The sequence below is a fragment of the Mustela nivalis genome, assembly GCF_964662115.1.
Source record: "Mustela nivalis genome assembly, chromosome: 6".
Classification (NCBI taxonomy): domain Eukaryota; kingdom Metazoa; phylum Chordata; class Mammalia; order Carnivora; family Mustelidae; genus Mustela; species Mustela nivalis.
The window spans coordinates 51,547,099-51,562,761 of NC_139025.1; the positions used below are offsets into that span (position 1 = coordinate 51,547,099).

The 15,663-nt window shown below is 33.5% G+C and overlaps 1 protein-coding gene across 3 annotated transcripts in view; it reads left to right on the forward strand.

Moving 5' to 3' along the window:
* Positions 1–15,663, forward strand: part of MDGA2 (MAM domain containing glycosylphosphatidylinositol anchor 2) — a 996,453-nt gene that overhangs the window by 818,836 nt on the left and 161,954 nt on the right. For all 3 annotated transcript variants that reach the window (XR_014312926.1, XM_082735224.1, XM_082735225.1), the window contains exons 13-14: positions 4,796–4,951; positions 5,450–5,608. Coding sequence is in view for 2 of the 3 variants with exons in the window: in XM_082735224.1 (XP_082591350.1) it covers positions 4,796–4,951; positions 5,450–5,608 (315 nt within the window). In the remaining variant the exon portion in view is untranslated. The remainder of the gene's footprint in view (positions 1–4,795; positions 4,952–5,449; positions 5,609–15,663) is intronic.

Consider the following 15,663-nt stretch of genomic DNA (forward strand, 5'->3'; position numbering starts at 1 on the left):
ATGAAATACATATATAATCAATATTAATATGTATAATATAATAAATAATACATATGCATGACATTCTCACTATCTCTAGGAAATAACTTAAAACTGAAAAAGTTTACCATAATAACCCCTTCTAAAATAGCATCTCAAAGTTGGAACTAATAAACAAATTAACTAAAGTGATGTCATTCAAAATCAAAGTACAAAAACAGTGACATTTCTATGCATTCACAATGTGCTATCTGAAAAGGAAATTAAGAAAACAGTCCCACTAAAAATAACAACAGAAGAACAGAATATGGAGGAAGTAAAAGATTTCTACACTAAAAATTATAACATGTTGTTGAAGGAAATTAGAGAAGACAGGTAAATGGAAATGGATTAGAAGAATTAATACAGTTAGAATATTCATACTTCCCCCGAACAGTCTACTAATTCAGTGCAATCCCTATCAAAATGCCAATGACATTCTTTACACAAGTAGTAAAAACAATCTTAAAATTCACGTAGAACCATAAAAGATCCCAAATAACTACTATAATATAAAAATAAAGCTAGAGGCATCACACTCCCTGATTTTAAAACATATCACAAATCTATAGTAATCAAAGGAGTGTGGTACTGCCATAAAAACTGTCATTGAGACACAGAATAGAAAGCTCACAAATAAATCCATGAATTTACAGTCAACTGATTTTGGCAAGAGTAACAAGTACACACTGTAGGGAAAGGATAGTCTCTTTAATCAACCATTACACATTGTCGGCCGGAATGTAAATTGCTACATCCATATTAGAGAAAACAGTATGGAGGGTTCTTTAAAAATTAAAGATAGAATTACCAAATGATCCAGCAGTCTCACTTCTCGGTAAGCTCAATCTTGATGAAATACCTGCAAGGGCAAGTTCACTGCAGCATTATTCACAATAACCAAGATAATGGAAATAATCCATATATCCATTAGTGAATTCATTGATAAAGAAAATGAAGAATATTAGTCAGCTTTTAAAAAGGCTGTCCTGCCATTTGAGACAACATTGGTGAATTTGGTTTATTATGCTAAGTGAAATAAGCCAGACACAGAAGGACAGAGGCTGCATAATCTCATTTCCATGACATCTAAAATACTCAAATTCAGAAGCTGAGTGTAGAATGATGGCTTCTAGGAGCAAGAGGGAGGGGGGAATGGGAAGATGTTTGTCAAATGTTATATACTTTGACTTATGTTAGATGAATGAGTTCTGGAGATCTAATGTGCAGCACGGTGACTGTGCTTAATGACTGTATTGTATACTTGAAGTTTGCTAAGGGGGTAGCTCTTTAGTGTTCTCACCTCCAAAAGAAAGAAAAGAAAGGGAGGAAGGGAGGAAGGAAGGAAGGAAGATAATGGTAACTATGCCATATGTGAAGTGATGAATATTTAATTTGCTTCATTGTGATTATTTCAAAATGTATATCAAACATCGAATTGTATATATCTTAAGTATCTATAACTTTTGTTTTTCAAATATATTTCAGTAAAGCTAAAAAAATAAAGTAAAAAATAAAGAAACAGGATAGGTGACTACAAGAGGGAGTCATTGGGCTAGAGGACTATCGGGCATCAGGCTGCTTATTCCAAAGTTTTATTCTTTACCATCATGACAAGAATTGTGGTAAATAAAGCACAGTTTTGCAGACCACGTAATACAGAATATTTCAAATATATTTCTTTATTTCCAAGTACCTCCTGAAACTACCACGATTGTGTTATAGTTAGAAAACCAGTGAAAAATTCAATATCAAGTCAATCTTCAGTTGCATGTCTTTGTGAAAAATTCTGGACTCTATTACTTTCTTTTTTTATGAGATCTTTTAATATTTAATATTACATAGACTTTTGATAAGTTTTTACAGACAGATGCATTTTCACTATCTATCAAGATATTCCTTATTTCAATAAAATTTTAAATGAATAGACTTTTACATAATTACCCTACATATAATGACAGGATAATCATAAGATTATTATGGCCCAGAATAGTGAGTTTTTCCCACTTTTATCTTCCTACTCTTTATAAAATCTTACCAGTAATAAATTTCTTCACTACAAAGATGAATGTCTACAGAAGTTATGAGGAACTATGGAGATAACTTATGTATCTATGTCCAATGGGGGTTATTGGAGTCTTAAGTCTCCTTCAGATTTATTGTAAACAACTTACATAATCTGTAAAATAATCAAATTATGAAAAATTTTAGGTCTATCTAAAATTATAGACATGTCTTAGGTTCTCGTAAGCTGTCTTTTTGCTTAATTTTACTATGAGAGGCTTCAGTTTTCACGTTTTAAGAACTTGTTTTTTGTAGGCAAGTTTTTTCAAACAAGGCTAAATTATACAAAACATATGTTTAAGTGGTTTTATAAAAAACATTATATATACTTTTAAATGACATGAAAAGTAAGATTTGGCAGCAAATTCATAAACAAATCCCAAATTTTTACATTTGTTTTTTGGTATTTTCTTTGTCTATATACAATATGTAATTAAACAACTGAAAACATTTAAAATCAAGCATTGCTTTATCGTGACTCCAAAGTAGCAGCTCAAAGTATCTCCTATTGTGCCTAAAAGGTATTTAAAGAAATGTATCCATGCGTATAATTATACTGTTGTCACCAACATTAGATCTCAGTTGATAGTATCAAGCAGTCCTGTCTTCTTTAGTATAAGATTTATGGCATAAATATGTAATGAAAAATATTTTATATGGAATGTTGTTTATATAGAAATTTACTAATTTAGAGTTCACTAAATGCTTATATTCCCTGTAAGTATTCCTATTCATAATATGAAATATAAATAAACACAAGTATAGCAAGTCTTCAATCTGAAAACAAAAACAAAACAACATATTCCTGAAATTCAAAGGGAAAGACTTCTGTTTTATTTTTATGTGTATATGTCAATGGTTTTCTTCCTACTTTCCTTCCTATCTTCTTTCCTTCTCTCTTCCTTTTTTAAACTGGTATTTAATTTTTTTTTTAATTTAAAAAATTTAAGGTCTTTAAATTTTTAATTTTTTAAAATAATTAAAAAAATTTTAAAGATTAAAAAATTAATATGAGATCTACCTTCTTAATAACATTTAAGTATGCAATACAGCATTGTTATCTCCACATAATGTTCTATGGCAGATCTCTAGAACTGATTCATCTTACAGAACTGAAAGTTTATACCTTTTGACCAATGTGTCTCCATTTCCATCTTCCACCAGTCCCTGAAAACCACCATTCTACTTTCTGCTTCTATATATTTGGATATTTTAGATACCTCATAAGTGTAATCATACAGAATAACTCTTCTAGGACTGGTTTAATATAATTTCCTTAGTATAATGTCTTCCAGGTTCATCAGTGTTGTCATGTATGGTCAGATTTTCTATTCCATTGTATGTATGTCTTCTTTATCCAATCCTCCACTGATGGGCACTTAGGTTGCTCCATGTTTTGGCTATTGTGAAATATGCTGCAGTGAACAATGAACATAGGAGTACAACTGTCTCCTTGAGAAAATGGTTTTAAATTTTTTGGATAGATACCCAGAAATAAGATTGCTGGATTACACAATAGTTCTATTTTTTTTTTTTTTAAGGAGGCTCCACACCTAGTGTAGCCTATTGTGGTGTTTGAACTCACAATGCTGAGATAGAGAGTTGGACACTGAACCAACTGAACCATCCAGGTGCCCCCTGTAGTTTTATTTTTAATTTTTGAGGAACTCCACACTGTTTTCTTTACTACCTGCACCATTTTACATTCCTGTGACAGTGTATAAGTGCTCCAATTTTCCACATGTTTGGCAATGTTTGTTTGTTTGTTTTTTTAGTTACCATTTCATCATGTGATAGCTCATTGTGTTTTTAATTTGTATTTCCCTGATGATCAGTGATGTTGAACATCTTTTTATATGTCTGTTGGCCATTTGGATGTTTTTGGAAAAATGTCTGTTCATGTCTTCTTTGTGTCTAGTTGACATTATCTTCTTTATTTATGCCTATATTTCAAGCAGGGTACATCCCAGTAAGAAAACCCTTTGACACCTAGAAACATTATTTTTACCCTCAGTACAAGGACAGTTGAAGAAAGTTCTCACTAAACTATTTGTTGGGTCTGAACTCAGCATGTGGCAGGGATACAAGAAATGCCAGTCTTTCCACAGTCTTCATAAAAGGTTTTTCATTATTTCTAGTGAATTTCAGCCATCTGCCAAATCCTCATTCAGAAAAAAATGTAAAGATAACTACTTTTTAAAATAGTTTGCCATTATCTTCCCCTAAGTAAACTTCCATTTCTGCAAGTGGGTATATGAGAAACGATCTCCAGACATGGTGTGAAAAATTATAACCTCAAGGTATACAGCTTTAATGTGTTGTCAGGTAAATGAATAAAGCTCATTTTATATTTGAAAGTTTTCTTTGGATTATTTCTATACTCAAAACATGAAAGTTGGGAAAAGTGTTCAGCCATAATTCAAGAGTGAATTATATTCTTTAATTTCAATTATTTGAATATTTCAGAGGCAAGTGGTTTGGGTTTAAGTTATTAAACCAAGGGGCTGGCTTATATATCAAGATTATTTTTTTCTTTTTTGTTAAAAATGAAAGTTTTATGTTTATTCATAAGCATGTGCCCTATTATGGCTCCAGTGCCACTATCTCAGCCTTGCATTATTATTGCTGTATAATGTTTTTAAAATTTTTGTAAGGATATTAAAGTGCTTATATTAGTTTAATTAATATTAATTACTTTAAAATTCATTAACAGGAGAATTTCACTGTGGCTTTGAAGATGGTAACATTTGTTTGTTCACCCAAGATGATACAGATAATTTTGACTGGACAAAGCAAAGTACTGCGACAAGAAATACAAAATATACTCCAAACACGGGACCTAATGCTGATCGTAGTGGCTCCAAAGAAGGTATGAGGGTATGAAATGTTGTGTTTATAACAATCACACTCTAGCCTCAGACTTTCAGAAATTAATGCTATTAATGCCATTAATATGACATGCAACATAATGCTTAGCTATAGATTTGAAGATTATGGGATAAAACATTAAATTTTTAATGTGCAGTACCAATAATTCAAATACTTCCAAAGTTTGTAGACACGAATCTTCTCTCAGAACTCACTGACACATGTAGTTGAGAGATTGGAATTTTTTAAAAATAATTCAAGTGTAAAATTCCAATTTTTTCCAAAGTTTTTATACATTTAAGAAATTTTTTGTTTAATTATGTAGACCATTTATTTATTCTTTTATATTATATATATAAATAGTTAATAAATTAGATCAAAAGTCTTCTGTGACTCTATAATATTACTTCATATAAAAACTCTAAAATTTCTTCATGATTTCAAATTTCATGTCACCTAATAATAATGTGTTTAAACATTTTATATTGTCTTTTTAAAGGTTTTTACATGTACATTGAGACATCTCGACCCAGACTGGAAGGCGAAAAGGCCCGACTTCTCAGCCCTGTTTTCAGCATAGCCCCTAAAAACCCTTACGGCCCCACGAACACTGCATATTGTTTCAGCTTCTTTTATCACATGTATGGGCAACATATAGGTAAGACGGCAAGAATTATTATATTTCTTCTAGAGTATATCGTAACTAAGAAGAAAAAGGTTCACAAACACACAGCATGAAATCAGTTTTAGTCAAAGACTATCACCATTGACTTTTAAATGACTTACTTGCAAATTGCAAAATAAGATGGTAAGAATGTTCCCCTATCAGGTCCTAATTTCCAAATGTTATATTAGAATGTGAACTTTTGGAGTATTACCTACCCTTTCTAGAATCTTAATTCCAGCAAATCATCAATGGGTTAAATTGTTTCTGATCTTATTGGGAAATTAATACCAGTATAACTTAGGCTGCTTCTTTATTAATGACCATGAAAAGGAGTGTTGCCATCTTTGGAAGACAAATACTTTTAGCACTTTGGAATACTAATAAGATATTTTCATGTTTATAAAATATGGAATACTAATATATTTTTGGAATATTAATATGATATTTGCTTGTTTATAAAATATGCCTAACACAACTAGTAAGATGTAAGAACATCCTTGGTCCTGAAGAGCATGCAAAGATGAAGATACATTCCTTGCCTGTAGAGACCCTTGTACAGTGATGGAAGCCAAGATGCATAAATACATAATCATGCCGGATAGAATGCCACATAATCTTTAGAAAGAGCCTAGCAGGGGCACCTGGGTGGTTCATTTGGTTAAGCCTCTGCCTTCGGCAGATCCCAGGGTTCTGGAAGCAGCTCCGCCTAGGGCTCTCGCAGGGAGTTGTCTTCTCCCTTTGCCTCTTACCTTTCCCCCCGCTCATGCTCTCACTTGTGCTCTCTCTCTCTCTCTCTCTCCTGTGCACTCACTCTCTCTCTCAAATACATAAAATCTTTTTTTTTTTTAAGAGCTTATCAAAACTCCTGTGGGAGGTGGGGAGAGATCATATGGGTCTACAGTTCTTTATGCACAATTCTAAAATCAAAAAAACCTGAACACAAAATTGTGTCACTTACTTATCTGACAGTGCATGCCAGCCTAATCTCTGTGCCTCAGAATATATGACCTGAGCTAGTATGAACTTATTTATAGTCTTTATTTATCCAAGTACATGTGAACTTTTATACCACTTGCAGCAAAAACATTACTGTTTAATTATGAGGTTCTGTTCCAGTTCCTTCCAGAGACTATTGTATAATATACAAGATACATATTCCTTTACCTATCCAAAATAAGACTAAATTCTGATGGTGAAGCCTCTAAGCTCACAGAGTTTGGACCAGGGATTGTGGATCTGCATCTAGCTGAAGAATAAGGAAATGCTTAGGGACAGAGGAAAACATTTCTTTATGAAAGACGGGTGCATTTTTGATAAACAGAGATAAACACAGGGAAGATTAAGGCAGTAATAATTAGGAAGTAAAATGTGGGCCATTAGGATTACATTAAGTGTTTTGATACAAATGAATAAAACTAAAAATATAAATATATGATTATATAAACTAATAAAATGGTACACATGATCTGTTCTACTGCACTGTTTAAGTGAAGTAATCCCCTAAATCAGTTCATAAAAATGGGCATCACTGTTCATCTTTTACAGTAGAGAACACTGAACCTCAGAGTGTGTGTATGAATTGCAAGTGACCAGTTATGCTGGGGCGTGAACTCACGGCCAGCACTATTAACCAATGTTTTTCACAGTGGAGCACTAGGTGACAAATCTGGAAGGAAAAATTTGTGCAGTCAAAAGTACCTTTAACATGAAGTCAGAAATCTGGGCAGGAACTCAGCTGTTAGCCCTCAGTCATTGTAGGAATTTAGAGAATTCCTTTAAATTGGTTGGTGGCCTCCTCATCTGTAAAATGGGAATAATGATGTCTATTTCAGAAATTTGTAGTTCAAGTTAAATGAGGTAACCTATATAAAATCTCCTATCAGATGGTAGATACTCATAATCTTAGGCTACTTTGAATCTCAAATAGCAGCAATAATAACAACAGTAAAGTAATAGCTAATGTTTATGGGCCAGGTCACTATTCCTAACATGTCATGGAATATTTCTTTCAATTTTCACAATAAACAGTAGTGCTCCTTGAAGTCATAATCCTATTTCATAGATAGGGAAACTGATACAGAGAATTTTACTTCACCGTACTTGTCATAATGTTACAGCCAATAAATAGAGGAGCCATACATAATACCAGTCTGGAAGCGGACACACAGTTTGCCCGCTTCTCCACTCTGTGGGGAGACTTACTGGAATGCCATAAAAGTTTAGCTGATTTCGTGGTCAGGGGAAACATGACAGCTTTTGTGCAGACTGTGCATGATGAGATCTTTGATGTGGGAAAACAGATTTTCTAGGAGTAGGTAAAATCATTGAAAAAAAGAATATAGACTGGAAAAGCAGTTAGAAAGTTAGGACAGTGGTCATAGGTTGGTTCACTGCGGCCTAACCTATGAAAAGAAATCATAATCTCACAATGCCAAACCATCTTATTTAGTGTGAGATGACTTTATTATAAAGGTAGATCTACTCTAATTTTTCCCATTAGCTGCTGATGTATGTTTTATTTATTCTTTATTTTGAATATATTTCTTAGACTTCCTTTCTCTCCTTCCAGATTACCTTGGAAGAAGGCTTATTTTAAACTTGTTTTTAAAGGTTTGGTTTTTGTTTTTTTGTTTTTTGACAGAGGGAGATCACAAGTAGGCAGAGAAGCAGGCTCCCTGCCGAGCAGAGAGCCCGATGTGGGGCTCGATCCCAGGACCCTGGGATCATGACCTGAGCCGAAGGCAGAGGCTTTAACCCACTGAGCCACCCAGACACCCCTTAAATTGGTTTTTAAATAAATAATTCCAAGGTCAATATTTTGAAATACTTTAATGAGTAAAATATGCAGTTTCTGTTTTTATGAAGCTAGCCCCTTCTCAAAACTTCTGCATATTTATGTTGAGATCCAAGATAATTTCACTATACTTTTTAACTTCACACGTGTTATTCTTACCCTCTCTATTGTCAGCAAATGTGCCGCTGACCTCTGCTAGTTTTATCCGGATTGTTTCAGGAAGAAAGCAGATCTCCCTTTCTTCCATGTTCTCATACATCTGCCACTTTGACGCCTGTGTCATTTCTCTGTTTCATCAGGTGGTTGAAGTTTGCAGGTATCATATATGTCACTTGAGTCCCTGTCGGCACGGCATGATCATGCTGCTTACTAAAATCCAGGCAAAAACTCCTGCTCCAGACACTGACTCATCCATGAGGACCCCCACCCTCATTAGGGAGAGGTTGCCTATAGCTGAAACCTTCCCTCTTTGCAGATGTTACACCAAGACACTCATTTATCTGGAAACCTGGGTGCATTTATAGTTACTAGTTTTACAAATCACATTCTCAGTTTGATTGATTCTCTTAGAAGTCCAGATTCAAAAGTGATTCATTCTGAATTTCTAATAGCCTCATTGCAGTTGTTCTTCTTGAGTAATCCAACATGATCTCTGCTGTTTAAACTATGACTAGTGCTCAATGGATCATTCAGAAGAGTTCTAATTTTTTCATACAAAAAAACGGGCAATCAGTTATGCATTACTTAGAAAAGAGATTCCTCTTTGAAATAAAGTCAAATATGTTGTATTACTTATCGATTGCTATGTAAAAAGTTCCCCCAGAATTGTGTGGTTTGAAACAACAAACACTGACCTCTGAGAGTCTGTGGATCAGGAATATAGGTGTGGCTGAGCTGAGAGACCTGTAGCTTAAGGTCTCCCAGGAGGTTATAAGCTGCCGGGCATGACTGCCCTCAAATTTGAAGACCTGACTTAGGGACAATATATTTTTAAGACTGCTTACTTGGTTTTTGGCAGGCCTCACTCCATCATGGTGTCAGACTAAGGACATTGATTTCTTGCTGGCTGTTGAATTCCTCTCAGCTCTCAGTTAGTTCCTCGGCATATGGACGTCTCTGGGACTGGCATGGCAGCAGGCTTCCTCCAAAGCAAGCAATCCAAGAGAGAGAGCAAATACATGCCTCTGGCTTTTAACTTCTGTCTTATTCTATTTCTTATAACAGCTGATAATTCCAACCCACACGTAATGGGAGGAAATTACACAAGAGTGCTAATGCTAAGAGGTAGAAATCATTGGGAGGCATCTTAGCGTTTATTTGCCACATTGGTACAATTTCTTGCTAGTTTAAATGTTTCATCAGAATTGAAGAAAAAATAAATGAAAACTACACTATGTCACCCTTAAACTATTGATTTATATTAGATGATATAATATATAGCTATCTGATAATAGTATAAGATTATTTCAGCAATCCTGTAGCTACTAGCAGGCATTTTGATTCATGATTAGTCAGATGGATTTCTAATGTTCTTAAGAGGAATTGAACTTCATATGAGGTCACTGATATGACAAAAGCTTATTAAATTCAGTAAAAAATGTACTTCATTTATTTCTAGAAAGAATGTGCGATATAAGCATCATCATAACATATCAGGAAATTAAAGATAAAAATACAAAAAGCACTTATGAATACATTCATTGAACTTGATAAGTATGGTTTAATAAAGTTGTGGCTCTGGAAAGCTAATTTCACTGTGGAACAAATGGGAAGCAAAGAGGCTCTGTTCTCGTGAATCTCGAGGGTGGGGGAGAAGTGACCAAGTAGAGAGATGTGGGGTTATAGAAGTACCTATTTTAAGAGGAAAAAATAATAGAATAGGAAGTTTTTAGATACAAAACTCAAAGCAAAGCAAGTTTCTTGAAGAGATGGAAATTGAGAATTCTAGTAGGCGAATTAGCCTTGAAGAGGGAATAATGTCATTTCCACTGAGTTGGGAAGAAAAGAATTGAGTAAATGTGGCTTTTGGTGCATTCCTAGATGCAAGAATAGCAAGCAGACTTGGAAGTTGATTTTTGAACAGTATCTCTTTCCTTCTGTAAAATAAATGCAGCTCTTATGTGTTCAAAGAGTAGACAGTTTCAGGAGAGCAATAAATGGAAGCAGAGACTGGTCAGTGATGTAGAGGTTATTGAAACATGTGGAGATTAGGATATCAGTCCTCAGTGTCTTGAAATGTGTTTTAGGATATAATACTCAGCTTTAATGCTAATCACTTCTTGGGTGTCTTACTGAATTTCCCTGCTCACTGACTTCCTTGTTGTCTCTTGGGCCCGTTGTTTCTGAGGTAGAGATCATTGTCTAAAACCAGTAACATAAGGGTTTCAAGGATATACGCCCCTTTGGCTTCTTCTTAGGGCAGTTGCATAGTCTATACCAGCCATGCATGAAGTCCCTCAAACTGAACTGACTTATATCTGGGGCCTTTTTTAAGACTTTATCTTTGTTCTGCTGAACTACATGAAACAAGGTCTCTCCCCATCACATGGTGCTCTGCAAATGTAAACATTTATTTACCCACTACATAAATCCTAATTAAGCAAATGAGTATTTTTAAATCACATGATAGAATAAGTGTTTCTTCCCCTCTTAAATCATCTAAATAACTCATAGTTTTCTTTCAGAAACAAACTCAGGGACATCGCTGAGATTTTTCCTCATCCTCTTGCTCCTTTTGTTCCCATAACACCTGGTGCACATCTCTATCATAATAATTGTCCCCCAGACCTCTGCTAGACTCTAAGCTCCTGGAGAGCAGCAATCATGATTCCTTTCTGTTTGATCCTCTGAAACAATAAAGACTCAATATATTAAAAATAATAATAATTTACACTAGATATTTAAGCTTCTGAGTGTGCTAGAAGAAAAACAAAGCAAGGAGGTTAAAAGTACTGGTGTAGATTGGAAACAGAAGGTCATTTCACAAAGACTTTATAGAATATATTGGGGGGAAAAATAGAAGGTAATCATTGACTTAATTTGTATTTGAGTCTAAGTGTTCTGGCAACTAAAGCCTAGAGGAAAGCAAAAATGTCACATATTTTTTAACGACTAATTCAAAGAGAAATTTATCTTTATCAAAGTACCCTTAGTAGTATAATGGGAAATGTCTTCATCTGGTACTTTTAGAAAGATATAAAACTTGATCAAATAAAAATTTTATATAGTGACTGACCATAATACATTACAGGTCATGTCTTGAGCTACTGTATCATGGTCTAGGTATGTCACTTTATGACTGACTAACAGAATACAGAAATAGAACTTAAGAAATCTGTTATTAACTTCTAATTAAATTTATCTTAATAAAATATCTTAGGTTACTTTTTAGCAAGAGTGAATTAAAGCTTTCTCAGTGCCAACATTCAAAATTTTTAAAATGGAGACTTTTCTATAAGCTATAGAGAAGGCAATGGTGATAAGCTTTTACCTATTTCTAGGAGTCTGATTTTTTATTCTCATTTTGGTTAAAGACCGTATTTCTTCTGTTTAGTAAAAAAAGAAAGGTTCTTGCTTATATCCCAAATATGTTCTTCAAATAGGAAATCTGCTCACATTATTTTCCCTTGGAGTTAGACATTATAGGAAAGACAGTTTGAGATTTTTTTCAATAAAATCCTGTTTGTATTTAATACTGATAATGCCAGCATTGGTGTGGAAGACATTCATTGAGAAATAGCTTTGTTGAATTAAGATGTATTTTTTTTTCAAATGGGGGTGGATAGAACCTAGCCATGATTTACAACCACTTATTGAAATGTATTATTACACATACTTGTCAAGACCCTCTAATAAGACCATATGCAATATCTAGTGCACTTACCTTTTAAGTATGTGTTTTGAACCACCAACAATCCCTAAGTTTACTCTCCTCCTATTTATTTATTCCTCAAACAATAAATAGTAGAAGCTGAGATATTTAAATGAAATTAGTGATATGATGGAGAAAGGTTGGTATTTCAAAATATACAGGTCTAATTCTTAGTGTAATAAATAAAGAATGTTATTTCATCAGTTGAATTAATGGTAACCAAATGGGTTGACTTGCTTTTGTTTCTCACCCAATGTACCAAACTGTTTAAACTAACTTTACTAAAAGTATAGATTTATAGTGATTATTTTTGGCCTTAGGTCTTGAATTCACTCATTTCTGGTCAACAGAATGAACTGCACATGCTGTGGGCTTAGTGGTATATAGGATTCTATAGAAAATAAGAAAGAATTATTGTAAAAGGTCTCTATCCACCAAATAATTTGTCATCACATTTAGGATAATAAATTACTGAATAAAATAAAAACCAGAAAGTAATAGTCATCAAAATGAATGACAATCCTGTGCTATAGGTGAACAAGGGAGAGAACCCTGAAAACAGCAAAGTTAAAATAAGTTTTCTGTGGAAGTGAAAAAAATACAAACCATCTGAACAAGTATTTTTTAAGCAGAAAGCAAAGGTTACAAATGTGAGAAGAGCCGCATGTTAGGATGGAAAATAGTGCTCTTACAGCAACGAAAGGGAAGTGGTGGAATCAGAGTGTCAGAGTCTACGTAAGGGATCTGACATATATCAGGGAAATAGAAAGCCTGATGAAGGCTATGTTATAGGAAAACTCACTGGACACTAATGTTGTGATTCAACAGGATACAAGGCATGGTAATGACTAGAGAAAGTGAACTGATACTTTTTATTTAATGTATCATTGCAATTATATATTGAAAAATAACAGCAGATATACATAGCCATTTCTGTTCAAGCAGAAATTAATGATTTTATAATTTTCCATTTTTGTCTGTGTGTATAAAACAAATGATGCTAACAATTACCTATCAGTATACATAGCTCTTGCCTGAAGCTAGGTAATTTGGGCACATCCTCTTCTTCCATGAAATGTGGAATACAAATTAATGTCCGTATTACTGATTAGAATAAAAATGTGATTTATGATCAAGTAATCCCTAGGCTTTAGAGTAAACCAAATTACAAATTAACTTCTATGAGCCTGATAATTTCAAGTATCTGTAAGAAATATGTATGCACATTTTAGGACATATATGTGAGTTATTTATATAAAATATATATTTATAATAAATAGTTAAAAGTAAAATTATGTTAATGACTTAGTGAGAGAAGAGAACTAGGTAATAATAATTATAAATAATATTGATGCAAACTATATTATAGAGTAATTTCTGTGAAATCTTGTGATTTCACAATGCCATAAATAACTCCAAAACTTTGGTCACTGCCCATGAGATAATACAGCACTTCAGTCATTTAGACTTTCTGACCATGGTCCCTAACATGAGGTCAGTTCTCTCGAGGTCTTGCATCTGACTCTAGAAGGAGATGATCAAAAGATGAGAATTAGGAAACCAAAAGGAAGGAAAAGACAGTTAAGTTTTGCTTAGCAACTTCAAACTTGTATCATGGGACTATGTAGCATTTGAAAATCCTTGAGGTTGATTAAATTCTTACCTATTGATAACTGGTGCCTACTCAAGCATAAACACAGTGCCTCTAAGGACTTGAAATTACTTGTAAAGGGTATGAACACAATCCATCATACTCACTCTAGAATTTTCTTACTCTAATACTATAATAATCTGCTGAATCAGCTTTGCTGAATCTAACTTCTCTTGCATTGCTTTATTCTGTTTCACAAGCTCTAATTTCATTGACCTAAATGCCCTGAACATGAGTTTATATAACTGTTGTCATTGAATTCTCTCTTACAAACTTAAAAAGCTGGGAACTTGCTTTAAAAAGGTTCTAAAGTCATTTATCTGTTAATATTGCTTTCAGCATAAAATAGGTCAGTGAATCAATAGTTTGGGTTCATAGATAATGGAGTATAATTAATACGAGGTGCATAAGAATAAGACTTTTAAATTATAAGATATTTTAAGGAATTCATTTCAGTCAGTTATACTTTCAGTATCTTTTTAAATAAGTTATGCTTGCCTTTTACAATAAAATTCAGTCACACTTGACTATAGTTCATATAATCTATTCAAAAACAAATTCAAATCTAGGATAATCAGACCTAGCTTCTTTAGACCTAGGACAAATATTTTTCACATAGTATATATTCAATAAACATAAATTCAAATAATTCAAGTTTGAATTTTTATTACATATGTTAAAAGGAAATATTAGGGGTGCCTGGGTGGCTCAGTGGATTAAGCCTCTGCCTTCTGCTCAGGTCATGATCCCAGGGTCCTGGAATCGAGCCCTGCACCAGGCTCTCTGCTCAGCAGGGAGACTCTTTCCATCTCTCTCTGCCTGCCTCTCTGCCTGTTAAATAAATAAATAAATAAAATCTTAAAAAAAAAAGAATTATTAATTAAAAATATAAACATGATCACAGGGAAAGCATACTCCCTGAGAAAAAATATATTTGATCCTGATATAATAACTTACCATTACTGATAGAATAATGGAAAGTCATATAGATAGATATAGATAGGTATAAATGTGTATTTTATTAAAGTATCTATTTTCTATTTTAAGTAAATTCTGAAAGACATAATATATGTTACTTTTTTGGCCCAATTACAACTAATCTAAAAAGACACAAATTTCCATGTATTGATTCAATGACAGGATTGATTCCTGTCACTTCAATTAAAATAACTAGTGATAATTCATTCCCTGCCATCTGTTTACATTAACACCTCACAGTTACATTTACCTCACAGTTAAATTTACCTCGCATCGACTGGTAACTTTTAAAGTACGGAAAAACGTGAACTCCCTTCATAGCTTAGAGAGAGTATCCTTCATTCTTTTCATGCAAGATATCGAAGGACTTCTACTAGAAAGAGAAGGTAGGTCTTACATTTAAGAAATTAAAAAAAAAAAGATAACTGATATTTTCCTTTCTGTAAGGCAGTTCAGTTAGATAAACCAGTTGAGACTGTCACAGCACAACCCAGTAAGTTACCACTGATACAGCCATAGGCTGTGGCAGACACAGGCTATGGAATAGATGAGAAGGTCCTTTTCTATCTAATGCACATACAGATTGTTTCTTCAAATAATGTCAGAAAGATGTATGCTTACACCACTTTGTGAGTCCAATGACAACTAAGGGATTCAGAAAGTATTATAACTTTATTTAATGTTTAACATAATTTGTTATTTACTTGGGTTTGATTTCATTGAATCCCTCCCTGTTGTAGATTATGTTAAAA